Source organism: Melospiza melodia, chromosome 8, assembly GCF_035770615.1.
Source record: "Melospiza melodia melodia isolate bMelMel2 chromosome 8, bMelMel2.pri, whole genome shotgun sequence".
Taxonomy (NCBI): domain Eukaryota; kingdom Metazoa; phylum Chordata; class Aves; order Passeriformes; family Passerellidae; genus Melospiza; species Melospiza melodia.
This window is the reverse complement of record NC_086201.1, coordinates 9316635-9333121: the sequence shown is the minus strand read 5'-3', so window position 1 is coordinate 9333121 and position 16487 is coordinate 9316635. Positions and strand designations below refer to the sequence as shown.

The 16487-nt window shown below is 47.1% G+C and overlaps 1 protein-coding gene and 1 long non-coding RNA gene across 2 annotated transcripts in view; one reads left to right on the top strand and one right to left on the bottom strand.

The window, feature by feature from the left end:
* Positions 1 to 1614: 1614 nt before the first annotated feature.
* LOC134421160 (uncharacterized) lies at positions 1615 to 10962 on the bottom strand. Its single transcript, XR_010028532.1, has 3 exons — positions 10583 to 10962; positions 10379 to 10444; positions 1615 to 1733 (listed from the first exon to the last, which is right to left on the bottom strand). It is a non-coding gene; the product is annotated as an uncharacterized LOC134421160 (long non-coding RNA).
* LOC134421159 (TGF-beta receptor type-2-like) overlaps positions 1940 to 16487 on the top strand; it is a 30150-nt gene continuing 15602 nt past the window's right edge. Inside the window, exon 1 of the mRNA XM_063161678.1 lies at positions 1940 to 2089. Coding sequence (XP_063017748.1) covers positions 2038 to 2089 — 52 coding nt within the window. The 5' untranslated portion in view covers positions 1940 to 2037. The remainder of the gene's footprint in view (positions 2090 to 16487) is intronic.

Genomic DNA, 16487 nt, shown 5'->3' with positions numbered 1-16487 from the left:
ATTTTATAGGGTTCAGTTTGGCTCAGAAGTTGTTTGGGATTGCCTGGAATTTTGGAAAATGCAGATCCTGCAGCTCAGGGTCTCTGGCTGCAGTGATATTGTGCAGGCATCCTGCTGCCTTCCCAGGTTCTGCTGCTAGAAAAAATAATACCCCATGCTTCTCCTGCACTTCCAAATCCTACAGCATGTTTTGTCAATGTCCACCATTGTTTAAAGCCCTCTGGACTCCTGCTGGGGACATTATTTCTCTCCAAGTTTCATAGGCAGCAGGGGTTTCTTCCTGGTTTTAAAGGGGGCTCCCATGGATCATGAATAACCTGTGATGTTGCTAACACAAGCCTTACCCAGTTGTCCTGTAACACACACAAGAGTTCACATCTGAAAATCCAACTGGCTGAGAAATCCATGGGCATTTTGAAATGTTCTGAATCTGAGAGAGGAGGCTTGGCAGGTCACCCTAAGAGACCACCGTGCACAAAGCAGTTCCAGTATGAACAGTTCCAGTATGTTTGTTGGAAAATGACATATTTCTGAAAGTTTGCTGAAAGTTTGCTCATTCTTAGTCCTCAGAGGCTGTGTTTGATCTGTGGTAGCTTGCACCAGGGACATGCAGGGATTTCCCCATGGTCAGGCTGAGCTGACCTGCATCAGGGCACCCTGGAGCAAGTCAGAGCAGACCAAGAACCCTCGGCAGAGGCATGTGTGTGTCACCATGGCACAGGAGATGCACTTTGTGTTTATCAGCTGTGCCTGAACCACATCTAACATCTCCTCGTCTTCCTTTTTAAACCCAGAAGATGGGAAAAGAGACACCATTACTTAACACCCTAACAGAATAATTTAAATAAATAGTTTACAAAACAAGTGGGCGCAAATCATCAGCAAGATGGATACAAAGAAAGGGCCTTCAAGTCCAATGGAGGAAAATATTCACCATAATGAATACACACACAATAGGTACACTACATATGCACCTCAAACTGATTAATGAATCAAAAAAATAATTGTAAAATGAATAAATAAAAAGCTGGAGATTCACTGAATTAGAACACAGTGTATGCATTAGAATTAATCAATGTATTTTCAGTAACTATATTATTTTTTTGGCTGCAAAAAGCCTTAATAACAGCATCTCTTTCTCTGCCACACTCAAATACATTGATCTGAAGGATTGGGGTAGATCACAGGGCAAGAGTTTGAGGATTTTACTCTTCCTTTTGCCACTGATCGATTGTGTAAACAACTAATGTAAGTCAGAATTCTGCTACATTTCACAGTTTCCCTTTTGTAAGTGGGATAATATTTCTTACTGGTTTTTGCTGAGCAGTTGGAGATCTTGGGGAGAAAGCAGATATTTAAATGCCCTATGTTATTATTTTAGGCCCTGATTCAGGAAAACATATACGTTTAAATCCTGCTGCTTTAATGGGTTGCAAGCACCTATTTTAGGCTAAGCTCACATTGATGTGGTCTTTCTGAAAAAGCTGCCCTAAAACTTTTAATTATCCCTATTATAAATATAGCCCGTTGAAGCTTATTTAAAAGATAATTTCTAAAATACAGGAGGAAAGTAGTGAATTGATGGCAGCTCAGCATATTGAGGCATTACCTTTCGTGCTTTACTCGGATGAAAGACTCGTGCAGGAGTACCCATGCCTTTCTGATTAGATGCATGCAGCAGGCTTTAGGTCCCCTTCAAAGATCCTTGGGCTGGTACGGAGCCAGGAGCAGCTCTGCATTGACATCGGGGGAGCAAAAAAAAAAAAAAAACTCCTTTTCTCAGAGCCCGGCTCCTTCCCCCAGCCCCCCCGCTCATATTTGTATATATTCCGAGAGGAGAGCCGGGCTCAGCTCGTTCATAAAGTGCAGTTCCTGGGCGGACCCCACGCACAGCTGGGCTCGGCGCTGGATCCGCCTTCCCGAGCCAGAGAGAGGGGCTGGGGCTGGCAGCAGGAGCCTCGCACAGAGCGCTGCCCCGAGGAGGATGAGCCGGTCACCGCCGTGAGCCTGGCTGCTGCCGGCCAGGGGCATCCAGAAATGGGGCGCTGGAGGAGACCCGGTCTGCTTCCCCTACTGCTGCTCTCCTTGTGTGAGTAGAAAAGTGTTTCTGGTCAGGCAATGTTTTAAGCAACGTACTCAGAGAGGTCGTTTATTTTTCCTTCCTCCAGCAAAACAGCTAATCTTTGATTTCTCCCCTGACAGCAATTAGCCAGAGGATTGGAAATAGCAGAGAGTTTAGCTGAATACTCTGCTACAACTGTGTATTTCTCCTATGGCGAGGGGCAAGCGGTTGCCTGGTGGAAAGTGCTGTGTGCTGGCTTGGAGCAGCTCGCAGATGTCAGTGTTTACAGTGCAAAAATATATATAGGTCAGCATTACTTGTTGGAAGTTTTTATTTTATTGAGGGAGATGAAAAGCAACTGAAGTGCACGATCGCTGAACGATCTGGCTCCGACAGCGTCCAGATGTGGTGAAGTTTGCAGCTTAGAACTTTTATCAGCCCTGGTTTATGTGCAGAATTAATCGAACTATTAAAGGAGGAAAGAAGTGGGAGAGGGGGAGGAGAAGTGTCTTTGCAACAACATCTGGTTATTCGGCAAACCTTTCCAGCACTTACGTAAAGATCTCTTTGTAATAAGTGCCCTGTTTCAGTTTTGATAGCACTTCTTCAGTACTGTAGGTAAAACTCTCCAGCAGCACTTGAAAATGTGCCCATCCGAGGTTTAACTTTTTCTTGTTTATATCTTGATGATTGTTTCATAACAGGGAATGGATTTGTATATAAGTGAGTGTTATATACACATCTCCTAAGTATGTGTGTGTGTGTGTCTTTCTGTATATACAGAGTCTGTGTATGTGTACACAGGCATATATCCCTACAAAGCTTATATTTATATATTTGCATGGACACTACTTTAAAAAGTGAACTCTTACAAACACAGACCTGTTGCCCTTGATGTAGAAATTCCAATGCAACCAAAATCACTTTTTGGTCAAAGTGATGAAGGAGGAGGATTATAATTCCAGTATTTTTGCATCCAAATGAAATCACTGGGGGCAGGGATCTGTATCTGTGTTCACTTTACATGCGTCCCCCTATCTACAAGACCAGGGAATAAAAGAATTATTGGTCAGTAATTTGTGTATAGGCAAACAAAACCATGGGTGCAACTGTTGAAGCAGAGAGAACCAGATGGGGACATTTAGGACATAGTATCTGATTGATTTTTCAAAGTTATGGAGATCTATAATATTAATTTTTGTAGATAATACCCCAAAGTGTGGTTTGAAATGTAGGATGCTATACTGATAACATCCTGCTAACTTAATCACATTTGGAGCAGGAGTTACTACAAGTTATTATTTAAAGCACAGTCTTAGGTTGTTTTTGGTAAGAAGGAAGACCACTAACTACACTTCAGAAGTACCTAATTTTGGAGTCATTTAACTTATGGTTTCCTTTTTCTAAAAGGCAAGGTTTTAATCTGAAAGAAGCCAAACCAAAACATATCACCATTACTAAGTTCATCTGAAAGGTTATATGAGTGATATGATGACAAAATTTGCCTCTGCACAGGGTAAAAAAAATAAGCCAAGGCTTGTTATCTGTGATTCAGCTCACCAGTGATAGATGTTTTCTGGGACTACATCCACTTCCTCTGCATTTAGTGTTAGATTGACCCTACAGTCATTCTGAGAGAGTAAAAGTACCCAAGGAGGCCACTTCACATTGACATTAAAAGAGAAGGGAAGAGCTAGGTCCTCAAATTCCCCAGATTGACAGAACATGCACAATCAGCTGTTCTTCAAGCAATAAATCATACCACTCATCAAGCCTCCCTTTGAAGAGTGACAGCTCTGGCTTGGTGGCAGCAGCAAAGTTGATCCTCTTAGCACAGAGATCTAAGACTTGCCATAGAGAACATGGCCCAGAACACTGAAATTCAGCTACTGGATTTCCTTAATTCTCCATGGCCAGCCCTACCAAGGCTTCAAAATATCCACCCTTAATGGATATCTCTGGATATTCACCCTGGATATCCACCCTTAACTTCTCCTCAATGGCAGTGCCTGCTGGAGGGCAGCAATTTTACATGGCTTTCTCAGCAGGAGATGAAGACAGGAGCTGTAGCTTTACCACTGCAAACACAAACCCTCACAGAGGGGGGCAGAAAATCCTTCCAGAACAGAGAGCTGGACTTAACTGCACAAAAAAAAAAATGAGGATCATTCAGAATGGAAAACTGTCATAGAGGGGGTGGAGCTGGAGGCTTTCAGTGTCTTTAGGTTGGCCAGGAGAGAGCTGGGAGGTGAGCTGGTCATCTACAGCCAGGTCCCGGGAAAACCTTTTCTGACAGAGGGCTTCCTCTTCTGTGGAACAGAAATAAAACAAGATGTGCACACTGGAAGATAAAATGGGGCACAACACAGCAAAGTTGTTCCAGCAGATAGTTATAGTGGTGGATATTTGTTGCTCAAAGCCTTCAAGACTGCAAGACTACCAGCTTGGAAGTCCATAAGCTATACAGAAACTACAGGTTTGATATCAGGATTACTGTATTGTGCACACGGAAACACTCTGCCCTCAGAAGTAGGAACTGGGAGTTTTCCTGCCCTGTTTTCTATGAATATTGGGAAATTATCCCTTGTGCCCCATCTGTCAGGAACAGGGCTCACATCCAAACAGGCAAGGGGCTGAGCTCAGTCTCATCTCACAGAGGGGACAGCAGAGCATCACAACCTCTAACCCGTGGAGACTGCCTCAAGAACATGGGCTAAGTGTCACTGGTGTGACAGCAGCTCTCAGGGCTGTAAGAGCCCCAGGAGCCTGGCAGAGCCTTTGTGCATCCAGCCTCCAGAAGAGGATGTGAAACTCCAAATCTGCCAAGGCACGTAGCACTTACCAAGGGAGAGCAAACTGTACTCCTTGGGCTGTGGTGAGGTTCCAAAGAAAGAGAAAGAAGATTTTTGAAATGAGGTGAGGTTGCAGGTCTGCCACCCCAAGTCCAGAGCTCCCAGTTCCTGGGGTTTGAGTGTGCTTCCCCATAACTAGGTCTCCTGTTAAAAATGCTGGTCCACTGAAATACCCTGACTTTTTTTGCCAAGTCTCCTGGGCTTCTTTTGCCATGGTTGATGGCTCTACAGAGAGTGCATTTGAGGGTAATCTCCTGATAGATGGTGGCTTTCTAAAGCCGCATTCTCTTTCCTGCTTGCAAAAACTGTTCCCCCAGTGAGCCTCTTCAGCTAAATATATAGAGTGTATAGAATTCATAAATCAGGACAGGGAGCTTCAGGGCTGTCAGAAAAGCATCTCTGGCTTTTGATCTGCCCAAGAAATCTCTGACCTATCCCAGGCTCCTCAGGCAGCTTGTTCAAGATGTTGGCCTCTCATTTCTGAGGTCACCAGAGCTAAAGCCAGAGGTTGTAGTGCCACCAAAATGCCAGCCCGCTCCTCAGGCAGGAGCTCTGTTGGGATTGCAGCCCAACACCAATGCATGCAAAATTTAGCAACACTGGGTCAAACAGTGAGAGGATGAGGGAAGGAAAAAGACAAAGGAAGAGTCACCCTCCATTTCACAGGCATTTACAGAAAGGAGCTGTGCAGGTCCAAGGGCAAGCCAGAGCAGCAGAGCAAACCTCTCCTCCCAGGCTAAGCAGCACTGCCCACCCCAGGACACAGGGCTGGCTCGGTGTAGGGAGCTGGATTGGGAGCAGGCACAGGATCCCACTGCCTGAAGGAGAAACTTGTACATCCTACCATGAGGCTAAATAAGAACAAAGCTGCAGCAAATTCTCCAGTTAGGAAATAAAAATGGAAGACACAAGAAAAACCCTGACAATGCAGAACTGGAGTGCACTGCAATGTTGCAAGTGCTATGAGACTCAGCAAGGAAAGTGATGGCTTATTTTCAATTCACCTTTACACACCTCCAAATCTGATGCTGCGGTTTCAGTCCTTGGTGTGAACTAGATTAACTGAAGGTCAAGAAGAGTGGCAGTGTACAGCTATGTGAGATGAATGAAAACGGGTATTTCCTCTCCCCTTGCACCTCCAGCTTTGCTCAGACTTGAGACAGGCTGGTCATTGGTATAGTTGACCATCACTAAAGTTTTACTTTGCATTTTGATAGGGGCCTTTGAAGAAAGAAATACTTTCTGAAACTTCAGTACAACTTGAAATTAAAACACACAATTTTCTAACCAAAAAATCCCAACAACCAACGCAAAACGGATGTTTCCTGGTATTTTACTGGTGTTATCACTGTTTAATGATGGCCCCAAAGACATTTTTGTGTACTAGTAGTAAATAAGTTCAGCCAGCTGCAATCATGATACTTGTTACTCCCATTAGAGGCAGAGTTCTGCACAGATGTATCCCACGTATTCACTGAATATTCAGAAAGTAAACACTGGCATTAAAAACAGGTGACTGGGGCCTTTTATTCTGAGAAAGAATTCCGCTCTACTGCCTGTATGCACAGCTTTATATTGCTCTGTGATTTGCTCTGTCGAGTTTATTTCCTCAGGACATTGTTTTCCTCTCCCCTTAGTGATAACTCTTTGCAATAACATTTGCTTTCAGCCAGGCTCCACAGTGCTGCAACTTGCCATAAACTAATGAACTCTCCCATAGGCTGTCATGTTTTCAAGGAAGCGCAACATCTGATACTTTTATTAAAAAAAACAGTCCCACCAAGGAGACAAAATCAGCAGCTCCCACACACTCTGCTCCTTTCACATCCCGAGTTCAGCGCCGTGTGCCAAGTGAAAGCCTTGCTCTGGAAGGGGCCTCCATGCAGAAGGGAGATAACACCACTGATGGCTGCCTGCCCTATCAAACCTACACCATGTCCGTGCTGGACCCCAACTGTGGGATAACATTTCCTTAGGGATCTTCAGGGGGAAGTGAAGGAGTGGCTGAAAGCTGTCTTGGCCCTGCTTGCATGCACATCCCTGAATTCAGAGTCAACTTGTGTGATTCTGCCTCTGGAAATTACATGTAGCATCCATCAGAGTCGTATTTCTTCTTCTTCTGTTGGTTCATCTTTTTGTTACATCCCATGTAGGGTTGAAACTCCACTGCCAGCTTCTGGTAACTGTCAAAAATTTAGGAGAAGTGGGAGAGCCTTCTTATCATGCTATCCCCTCTGCAGCCCACGTTCCTACTAATTATAAGGCTCCAAGACTTAAACTTTCATGGAGCTGTTGCACTGCAGTGTTTTCCTTCCCATTGATAAGCCAGGAACAAATGACAGCTGATTTATAGTACAGCAAATTCATTGTGGCATGTGGGTCATTAATGTGACCACAGCCTGGCAGGCTGTGCTGGACACAGGGCTGTGGCCCATGTGGACTCCAGCAGCCCAAGAACATGCCTAAACCCAAGACCTACCCTAGACCCTGCACAGGGCTATCTGGATCCAAGATTTTTTGTTTTTTAAGGACGTTATCACCATTTGAGCTGAGTGATTTGAAGCAGTCAGCCTGGGCATGGTGTATGTGGGGGGCTGGTGGGCAGTTCCAGCTGTAGTGGGGGGCTGAGGGATGTCCCAGCAGTGGCAGCTGCAGAGGGTCACTTTGCAGGGTCCTGTGCTCCAGTTACACCTGTGCCTCTCTCAAAGTGGCCGCAACTCTCAAAGTAGCTGAAGCAGCATCATATTGGACAGGTTTTGGTGGCAGGAAGACCTCTCACCTTCCCACACTGTGGATGGAGATGCCCCCTTTAGCTCCATGTCAGTTACTCTCCTCTGGACCCAAAACTCCAGTCTTTCTGGATAAGTAGGTGTCCAAAGAAAGCTTCCCCAGCAGCTTCCTCCTTGGCTGCAGACAGTGCTGGTGAGCTGTGAAGTTCCTGGAGGAAATTCCAGACTGCCTTCACTCAGCCTCCAAAGAGCTGCTGTCCTGCCCATGCAGCACTCAATGGCAAGTGCTCTAGCCATGCTTTGGAGCTGGAGAGTCCAGACCTCCAGGAGCATCACACACCCTCTAATGCACACCCTGCACACCAAGCAGCGCAGATGTGCCTGTGCCAGCCAAGGGAACCAGCACAGCCACGGCTGCCAGCAAACAGGGCTGGGTTATTGCCCTGCCTTGGGATCCAGAGCCCTAAAGCAATCACCTGAGCTGACACCCACTGATGTCTGATATTGCCCCACTGTCCAAATAAATCTCTCCTAATCTCTTCAGTTCCTGCAACATCCTTGGGAAGATGTTCCCTCTGGGAACAACACACATCCTTGCATCTGGAAGGTTCAGAAATATCTGCTGGAGTTCCTGGCCGCTAAGAGGGGCCTTTTCTTTAGATCAATAATGGGATTTTGATACTGATCCATTCTCCCTTCAGCCATCCCAAACCAGAATGCTTAGCTGTACCCTGCATTGCCATAGTTCATTGTACACCCCATCAAAAGATGATGTTGCCAATGTGGATCCAAACCGTGACCAGCAGGTGTGAAAATCCAGAGAAAAATTCCTTCACTTTTCCTGCAAAATCAGGAGGATAACTCAGGCCCCTTCCTGGAAATATTTCTTGTGACTGCTGTGACTACTAGAGCTTCTGGTGCATTTACAATGAACACTGGTACAGACATTTCCTTTAAAAGATCCTTTGCTGCTTCCAGGTGGGTTGTTAAATAAACTGCTGTCCATGCAGAATGAATGCCTGTGTCCCCCTCGAGTGTTTGACTGAGCAGGTTGCCAGTCAATGCAGCTGGAACACAATGAGGAACATCTGTTTGATGTTGCTTGATAAAACTTCCTGCCTTGGAGACTCTAAACACCAGCATCCAGCATGGAAGAAACTGAATCAGCTGCTGTCTTGCTGCGTAAAGCATTTTTTCCATGCTAGATCTATCCCAAAATTAGCCCCAACCAGTCCATGATAGCAAAGAGACCCTTCTTCTTGCAGTGGGAAGTGACACACAGACCCATAAGCTCATGCAGTTGAATGAATCATCCTTCTTCAAATAGACCCTGGGTACAAGCATCCACAGAAATAAGACCAAAGGATCCCCTGGGATCTCAGTTCCTGCCATGTCTTTAATATGCCAAAAGGCACTCAGTGGGAGAAAATGCAGACATTCCCACCAAAGGCAGAAGATATTAGCTTGGGGGTGAGGTCTCAGCAAATATTTACTGTGGTTTTGTATATGTGCCCTGTGCTCACCTGTTTGTAGAGCATCACCATCACATCTGTGCCTTCCTTTCACCCTTGCCAGGGCTATCAGCTCTGTAACAGGCCGTGGCTTGGGAGGCAGCTCTTGGGCAGAAGCACTGTTCAGCATATTCAGATTGTGGCATGTCTAAGGAGGTGCCCAGAGGCAGGCTATTGAGTTGAAAAGACAAGGCACTCCTGCAAAGTGATGAGATTGTGGAGCAGGAGATGGGGAACGGAGAACATTCCCTGCTTTGTCATTTCTTCCATGCTGGAAGAGCGGCTCTGCCTCCTGAACCTCATCTCCCAGCTGCTGAGTCTCCCTGGAGCTGTGCTGCAGCTCTGCCCAGGGGCTGGGATTGTGGGAACCTTCTCCTTCCCCTGCAGGGGAATCTCTTGAGAGGCATTGCACAGATACACAAGCTCCTGTTACTTCTACGTGCAAAGAAAAAGCACTTCAGGTTCTGTCAACAGGACTCTCAGTTCCATTCCTGCAAAAAATTCCTTTCCAGCCCTGGTCCCCCTGCCCTCATGCCATAGCTCTCTTCTGCTTTAAAAAAATGGAAAATACTCAATTTCAATTCAACCCTACTGGGCAGTTTTGGTAAGTTAGAACACAAGCTCCTTAAAAGATATTTTTCACAGGTGAAGAAGGGCATGAAAGAGAAGAACACACCATCTATTTATGTGCTAAACATGGGACACTTCAGGAAAAGGCAGAAGGATTTTAGCATCTGTAACCCAAGCTAGCCTCAAGTTCCCTCTGCCAGAACAAATTAGTTAATTACTGTTAGAGCTGGCCTAAACGAGGGCAAAATTCTACTCTATGTAATGATTTCAGCAGACATAAAGAGCTGGCAGTGCTGGAACAAGCTGATGACAGCACATGGATGGAGAGTTCACAGAACACCTCTGCCCCAGCAGCTTGTGACACAGTCCCTTGCAAGCCCTTTTTCTCCTTGGGAATCAAAGTCATACAAATGCAAAAAATGCAAACTGGTCAATCATAAAAGTCCAACCAGAGATGAAGAGCAGCAGCTCCAGTCCAATGTCTCTTTGTGGGCTCATCAAAGACCTTCCAGCAGATGGGATGCCAAATGTGTGCCAGGAATTTCAAACACTCCTCAGGAAGTTCATCTAAATCACCAGCAACCCATTTGCACTTAAAACAAAGCAAACCCTGGTGCCCAAATGTGACCCAGATAAAGTTTCTGATGTGTTTACCTATTTGGATGGTATCCTTCCATTTCAATTCCATCTATTCACAGAAATCCAGGATTCGTGCAGAGCCTGAAAAACACACAGAAAATTGAATTCCAGAGCACAATATGATGATAATTATAAAAAAACACTGACTGCTGCACAGAAGTTTTACTTGAATGGCATTAGTTTAGGCAGAGCAATGTCTGCTACCGACTGGCAGCTCACATGTTTTTGCTTCTTGGTTGATTGCTGCTGTTTGTTCTGTGTAAAAGGGGGAGCTCATGACTGCTGCATCTGAGAATGAGCTGCAGAAGCTGCAGTTAATTGGGATATAGGATAGACTGTCGGTGCCTCTGCAGAAACAGGAGCAATAAAAATGGTGGCAACAGCAGAGTGGGTTTGGTTGACTGTTGCATTCTGCCAGGCAGCTCTTGGTCCTAAAAGTGCTCTAAAACCCTCAGCAGTTTCTGCAGCAACTTGCAAGGATGAGCTCAAACCACCCGAGCGTGGCCAGGCAGTGACTCCTGCTCCCCAGCAGTGTGGGAGGTGGCAGAATGGACTTGTTTTCAAGGCAAGAATTTAGTCAGGACAGAATCACTGCAAAGGGCTCTTCAAAGGGCTGAAATCTTGGAAAGGCTCTGAAAATATGGCAGGCAAATCCCCAATCATTAGAAGGCAACTTCCACTGGGGATGTGCCAGCTCAGCCCCCTGCAAACCCCTCTGGCAGCCCACGTGCCCCAGGCTGTGATGTGCTGATAATGCATTGCCTCACCCTGCAGGACCCAGATAAGCAGAGGCGCTGGCAGAGCTGCTAAAATTACTTATGAGCTGCTGAAACTCAGCATTTCCCCACCTCCTCAGATCCTGAATGTGTTGCTTTGCTTTCCATCTGACAAGGAGGGGTGGCACGTTCCCCTCGTGTGCTGTCAGGGCTGGTGGGAGCTGCCGTGGCACTGGGGCTGTGATGCTGGTGAAGGTCCCACACTGTATCCATGGTGTGGATATCCATGGTAGTTTTCTCTTGGGCTGACCCCTGGCTGTGGGGTTTTTTCCCTCCCAGGCACTTCAGGTTGTGCTGCTGGCTTGGCTGGCTCTCTCTAGGGTTTTCCAATACAACAGGGTGGAAAGGACAGCAGAATATAGGAACAAGAAAGAAATGGGGACAGAGGTGCAATGAAAGGGAATTGCTGTCAAACAAGGTTGCACCTTCAGACAAGGATGGCTGCAAAACTTGGTTTGTGTTATAGCTCCCCTCATGTGACAGTCATAGCCCAGTGGCTGACAAATGCCTAAATGGGTGAGTACAGGTATTACCAGGCAAATTCATACCTGCTTTTGTCTGCCAGGGAAGCTTTGGCCTGGCCTGGTCATGGCTCTGGAGGTACTGACCATAATTACACAATGTCCCACAATACCCAGCAGGTAGGGAGTAAAAAACCCCTACTCTTAAGCTGCTTTCTGGGCAATGTGAGGGATTCCTGTGAGGATTAGAATCTCCTGTTCTAATCCTCAACACTCCTTTGAGGTCTCTTTTCAAAGAAGGATGCAGAGCATCCCTGCTCATCTCACAAAGGAATAAACTAGCCTCCAGCTGAGGGGACAGCCCCTAAGTTTTGAGTTTTCTCCTTGTTTCAGGACAGCTTTCCTCGTCCAGCAAGTCAGCACAAGGGCAGGTGCAGTGGTGACACCCACATGGAGCTGTGAGCTTGCCCACCAGCATTGCCTTCAGGGCTGTCCCTTCCTGCCCCTTCACCCCCCTCATCTGTCCCTGGATCACAGCTGAGGCACCTTTGTGCTCAAATTCCAGCCCAGAAACTGGCAAATGATGTCACATGGTCCAGGAGCCCAGCCAGGTCTAATACAGCATTTCAGCCTAATTGGACTGAGCTTCTTGCCCAGGTGAAGCAGTGCTTGGCTGCCTCAGGGACTGACTGAAAAATAATGCTAATAACATGCAACCAGGTAAGCCCAACCACCAGCTTTACTGATATTTCAGTGAAGTGGATCCAGAAATACACACATCATTTTCAGACACTGCTGAAGGTTTCAAAGACACTGAGAAAAACAAATGAAATAGTGCAAAGCCACTATTGTTTTATGCACTCCACGTTCCCTCATCCTCAGCTCAATGTCTCTGGATGTAAACTGGTGTTAATGGGAAAGATGTTGTCCATGACACCAGAAAGCAGGTTCTCCTGAAAGAGCTTGAGTCCAGAGTCTAATGGGGGTATTGTTTTTGCCTCACCTGATATTTACAGTGCTTCCAAAGCTCAGCAAGGGCAGAACATTCTCCTTGTCATGTTGGGCTGGGTCCTGCTGGGCTTCAGGACCTCAGGGCTGCAGGGTTGGCTTGCCTGGTTTTTCAAACTTTAATCCCAAACTTTCTTTGGGAGTAACTTTCACATTTTGAGTTCCTCAGCTGAAAGACAAAAAAAAAATAGGCAAGTGTCACACATTTCAAGGCACGGGAGAAATCAAAAAACTTACTTAAAAATATTTAAGTAAAATAAACTTCATCTTAATATTTTTTCCTCGTAACACACTGCCATGATCTATGTGCAATTTTTCCATAACTCTTTTCTAATGGATTGCATGAGAGCCTGGATGCAAATTAACCACGAGGAGATGGGAAAGATCCTCCAGGAATTGCTCTGCATGTGGAAATGAATTTCAGTTTAGCCACTTCAGAGCAATTTTTTTGTTTACTTTCCACTGACATGAAATCAGCCACGATTGCATCGCATGCGGGATTGGTTAGCCAGTTACATAATGCTTAATAAATCCAAGAGAAATAATATAAAACACATCACCCAGTCTGGGAAGAGGAGCAGTAAGTCAGTGTCACCAGCACACCCAGGCCAGGCAACAGGGAAGCATCTGAACCAATGCTGGGGGGATGCAGGGTTGTGCTGCTGCATGATAAATGTGATCAGGAAAAATGCTTGTGGCACGTGTGGAGGCCTTGAGGACAGACAGATTGTGTGTGATGGTGAGAGGAGAGGTCACAGCCCTGTGGGGAGGGCAGCTCAGCCCGTCCTGGGGTGCCGGCACACCCAGCCCCAGCTGGCTCTGCTGCTGTGTGAGGTGCTACCTCACCCCAGGAACGCTCCCCCGAGCGCTTCCTAAAGTCACAACGGCCCTGCAAACAAAAAGAGCAAGATCAGGTGATTAATTATTTACCACAGATTATCCTGCGGTGTGTGGGGAGGAGAGAGAGCGTTTCGCTGGTGGTCCCCGGGGAGTGGGGAGGAAGGGAGGTGACCCAGGACGGGGCTGCCAGGCTGGACACAAAACAGTAGTGCTGATTTACACCCAAAAGGAGCGGGGGGTGTAGGAAGACTGGAGGTGCCTCTGGCCCTGCAGTGCCAGCACTCTGGCTCTCCCAGGAAAGCTGCCCAGCCCACGGGTGCATTGCTCCAGGCACTCACCACTGCTCTGCCTGGAGCAGCCCTTGGCCTCCTTTCCCACATTTTCCTGCCTGCTCTGCTCCCCCGCTTTGCTCCTGGTCCCGGAGCAGCCCTGCCGATGCCTTCACCCACGCCGTGGCTGACTTCCAACAGAGGAAACGCCGGGCATGAAGGGGTTAATTACTACAGGCACGGCACAAGCCAAGTCTGTAAGTGACTCCCTATTGCTATTTCGAAAAGAGGCTGCCTGGAAAGGGAAAGGAAAAAAAAAAAAAGAGAGAGAGAGAGGTTTACTTTACAACCATCATTATTTCATCTGCAGAGTTTATACAATGGAAAATAAAAGCCAGAGTACGCGAAGTCAAATCATTTCTGTTTCATTAATGGTATGGAAATCGTTTTGTTTTTATAGGGGAAAAACAAATGTGAACTTGATGTGTGTGTGTGTGTGTGTGTGTGTGTGTGTGTGTGTGTGAGCATGCAACTCCCTTCATTGCAAAGGGCAGAGCAGTGAAATCCAGAAATAAAAAATGACTCAGAGGCCGTAGGACCTATGAGTCAGTTGAGCTGTTGTTGTTTTTAAACACAAGCGAGAGCACAATATGGCAAATAATTGCCCCTGCAGCCCCCCCGCCACCGGCATCCCTGCTGGCACAGCCATCCCAGGCTGTGGCACAGGCTGCCCTGCCAGCCCCAGGCTGGACACCGACCCAGGCACACAGGGCTGGAGCAGGGCTGTCCCAGCAGGAGCAGCTTTGGGGGACAGAGAGTGAAATCTGCGAAAGAAACTCGAGACCCGCTCAGAGCGGGCGGAGGAGACAAGCGGCTGCGGGGGCAGGTGGGGAGTGCAGGGCCAGGTGCACTCCCCTGTCCTCACCCAGACATCAACCGACCACAATCAAAGAGAAACTGCTCTGGCCAAATTCTCTCTGCTGGCATCTCCTCGCTGGCCCCTGGCACTGCAGCCTGCCTGGATGCTGCTGGATGCTGGGGTACCTGAGCACAAACATCCTCACACCCCAAAGGCAGAGTCATCGTGCTGATACACAGAAAACTTGTGAAAGGCACCCGAGAAACACCGGAGATTACCAAAGCAGAAGGACAGACAGCAATCTGCAGAGCTCATCCCTCCCCTGGGTGAAGTTAGATCATGATGTAATTTAAGCATCTGAAAGAGACTGGAGGAGCCTGCTGTTATGATCCATACCCAATTTACTTTGCGATGGGACTAAGCAGTATTTGCTAAACACTGAATTTAAAGAGATATTTTCACAAAAGAAAAATAAGTGGTAGAGTAAGTCAGTTACCAGCCCCTTTGAAGAAGGTCCAAGTGAACCAGAAATGCATACTGCATGTCCTCCTGGCACCGGAAGAACTGGTGTCTAACACAATCAAAATCAGTCCTTTTTTATGCGCCAGGAAACATTTCTGGCTCATTCCTTGCTCCACACTGTACTCTGCAAATGCAGTATTTATTATGCAGGACCATGTGCAATCACATACCTGAGGGTGGAGCCCTGATCCTCAGAGTTGGTCCCCTGATCCAAATGCAGCACTGATGGATTTCCTGGGAGATCCAGGGGCTTGTGCCTTGCAGAGGCAAAAACTGTGATATTAAGATTTTCCAGCTCCATTTGGCCTGTTCTACCTCTCCTACAAAGATAAAGATGCAGTGTGAAACACATGGATGGAGAAGAGCAGCCTGACACTCAAAACCTCTTTGGCTCAGCAGCTGAAAGCAGCACCAGACCCCACCATGGAGAACAGGAGGAAACTGAGCTGCATCCAAAATAGAAGTACAACACTTTGAGGTCTGGTTCTGGGGAATTTCTGCAGCGCAGCAGGATGCTGCAACAAGATCAGGCAAGACTGCAAGAAATCTGGGATCACTGTTACACAGATCATGCTGAACAACTTCCATGGGAACTCCTTACCCTGCACAGAATCTCCTGGAAATCAGGGCACAGGAATTGCCCTGGTGCCCATCTGTGGCACTGGCTGCTGCATCATGGAGGAGGCAGCTCAGGAGTAACCTGGTGATGGGGAACACCTGGTGCTCTCACATGGGTCAGCGAGAGAGCAGAGCCCATCAGCTCTGCTGCTGGATTAATCTTAAAAACAAAGTGCTGCATATAAAAGGGAAGGAATTTGTTTGTTCTCATAATAATTTTATGAGGCTCTGTTATTGCATACTTGTGTCATTAACCATGGATAAAAGCCCAAAGCAAAACCTAATCCTGAGCTTGGCAGAGACGCAGGACTCGCCGCAGAGCCCAGGCTCACCCGGGTGGGGAAGCAGGTCCCAGTGCAGGTGGTGTTTCCACCAGGGCACCTCTCTGGGGGCTTCCAGGGAGAGCAGGGCTGGGTTAGAGCTGCTCCCCAGTCCTGTGCTTGAGTGCTCATTAGAGAAAGCAAAGAGCATCTCAGCTAATCTGCCCAGCCTTGGTCTCTCCCAGGGCAAAGCCTGGGGATTACAGGTTGACTGGTTTGCATGGAAAAGATGATGCAGGGGCCTCCAGAGCCCCTATAGCAGCAGCAAGCTGGGCAGCCCTCTGTGACTGCTGAAACAGTGTCAGCCCCATCCTGGGGTGCTTGGAGATATGCAGAAAAGGGGGGATAGACCTCACTGTACAACCTAAGAATTAACAAATTTTCTTTGTCCTTGAGAAATACAATCAATCTAAGGATAGTTGTCACTGCAAGACAGAGCATGATCTGAAGG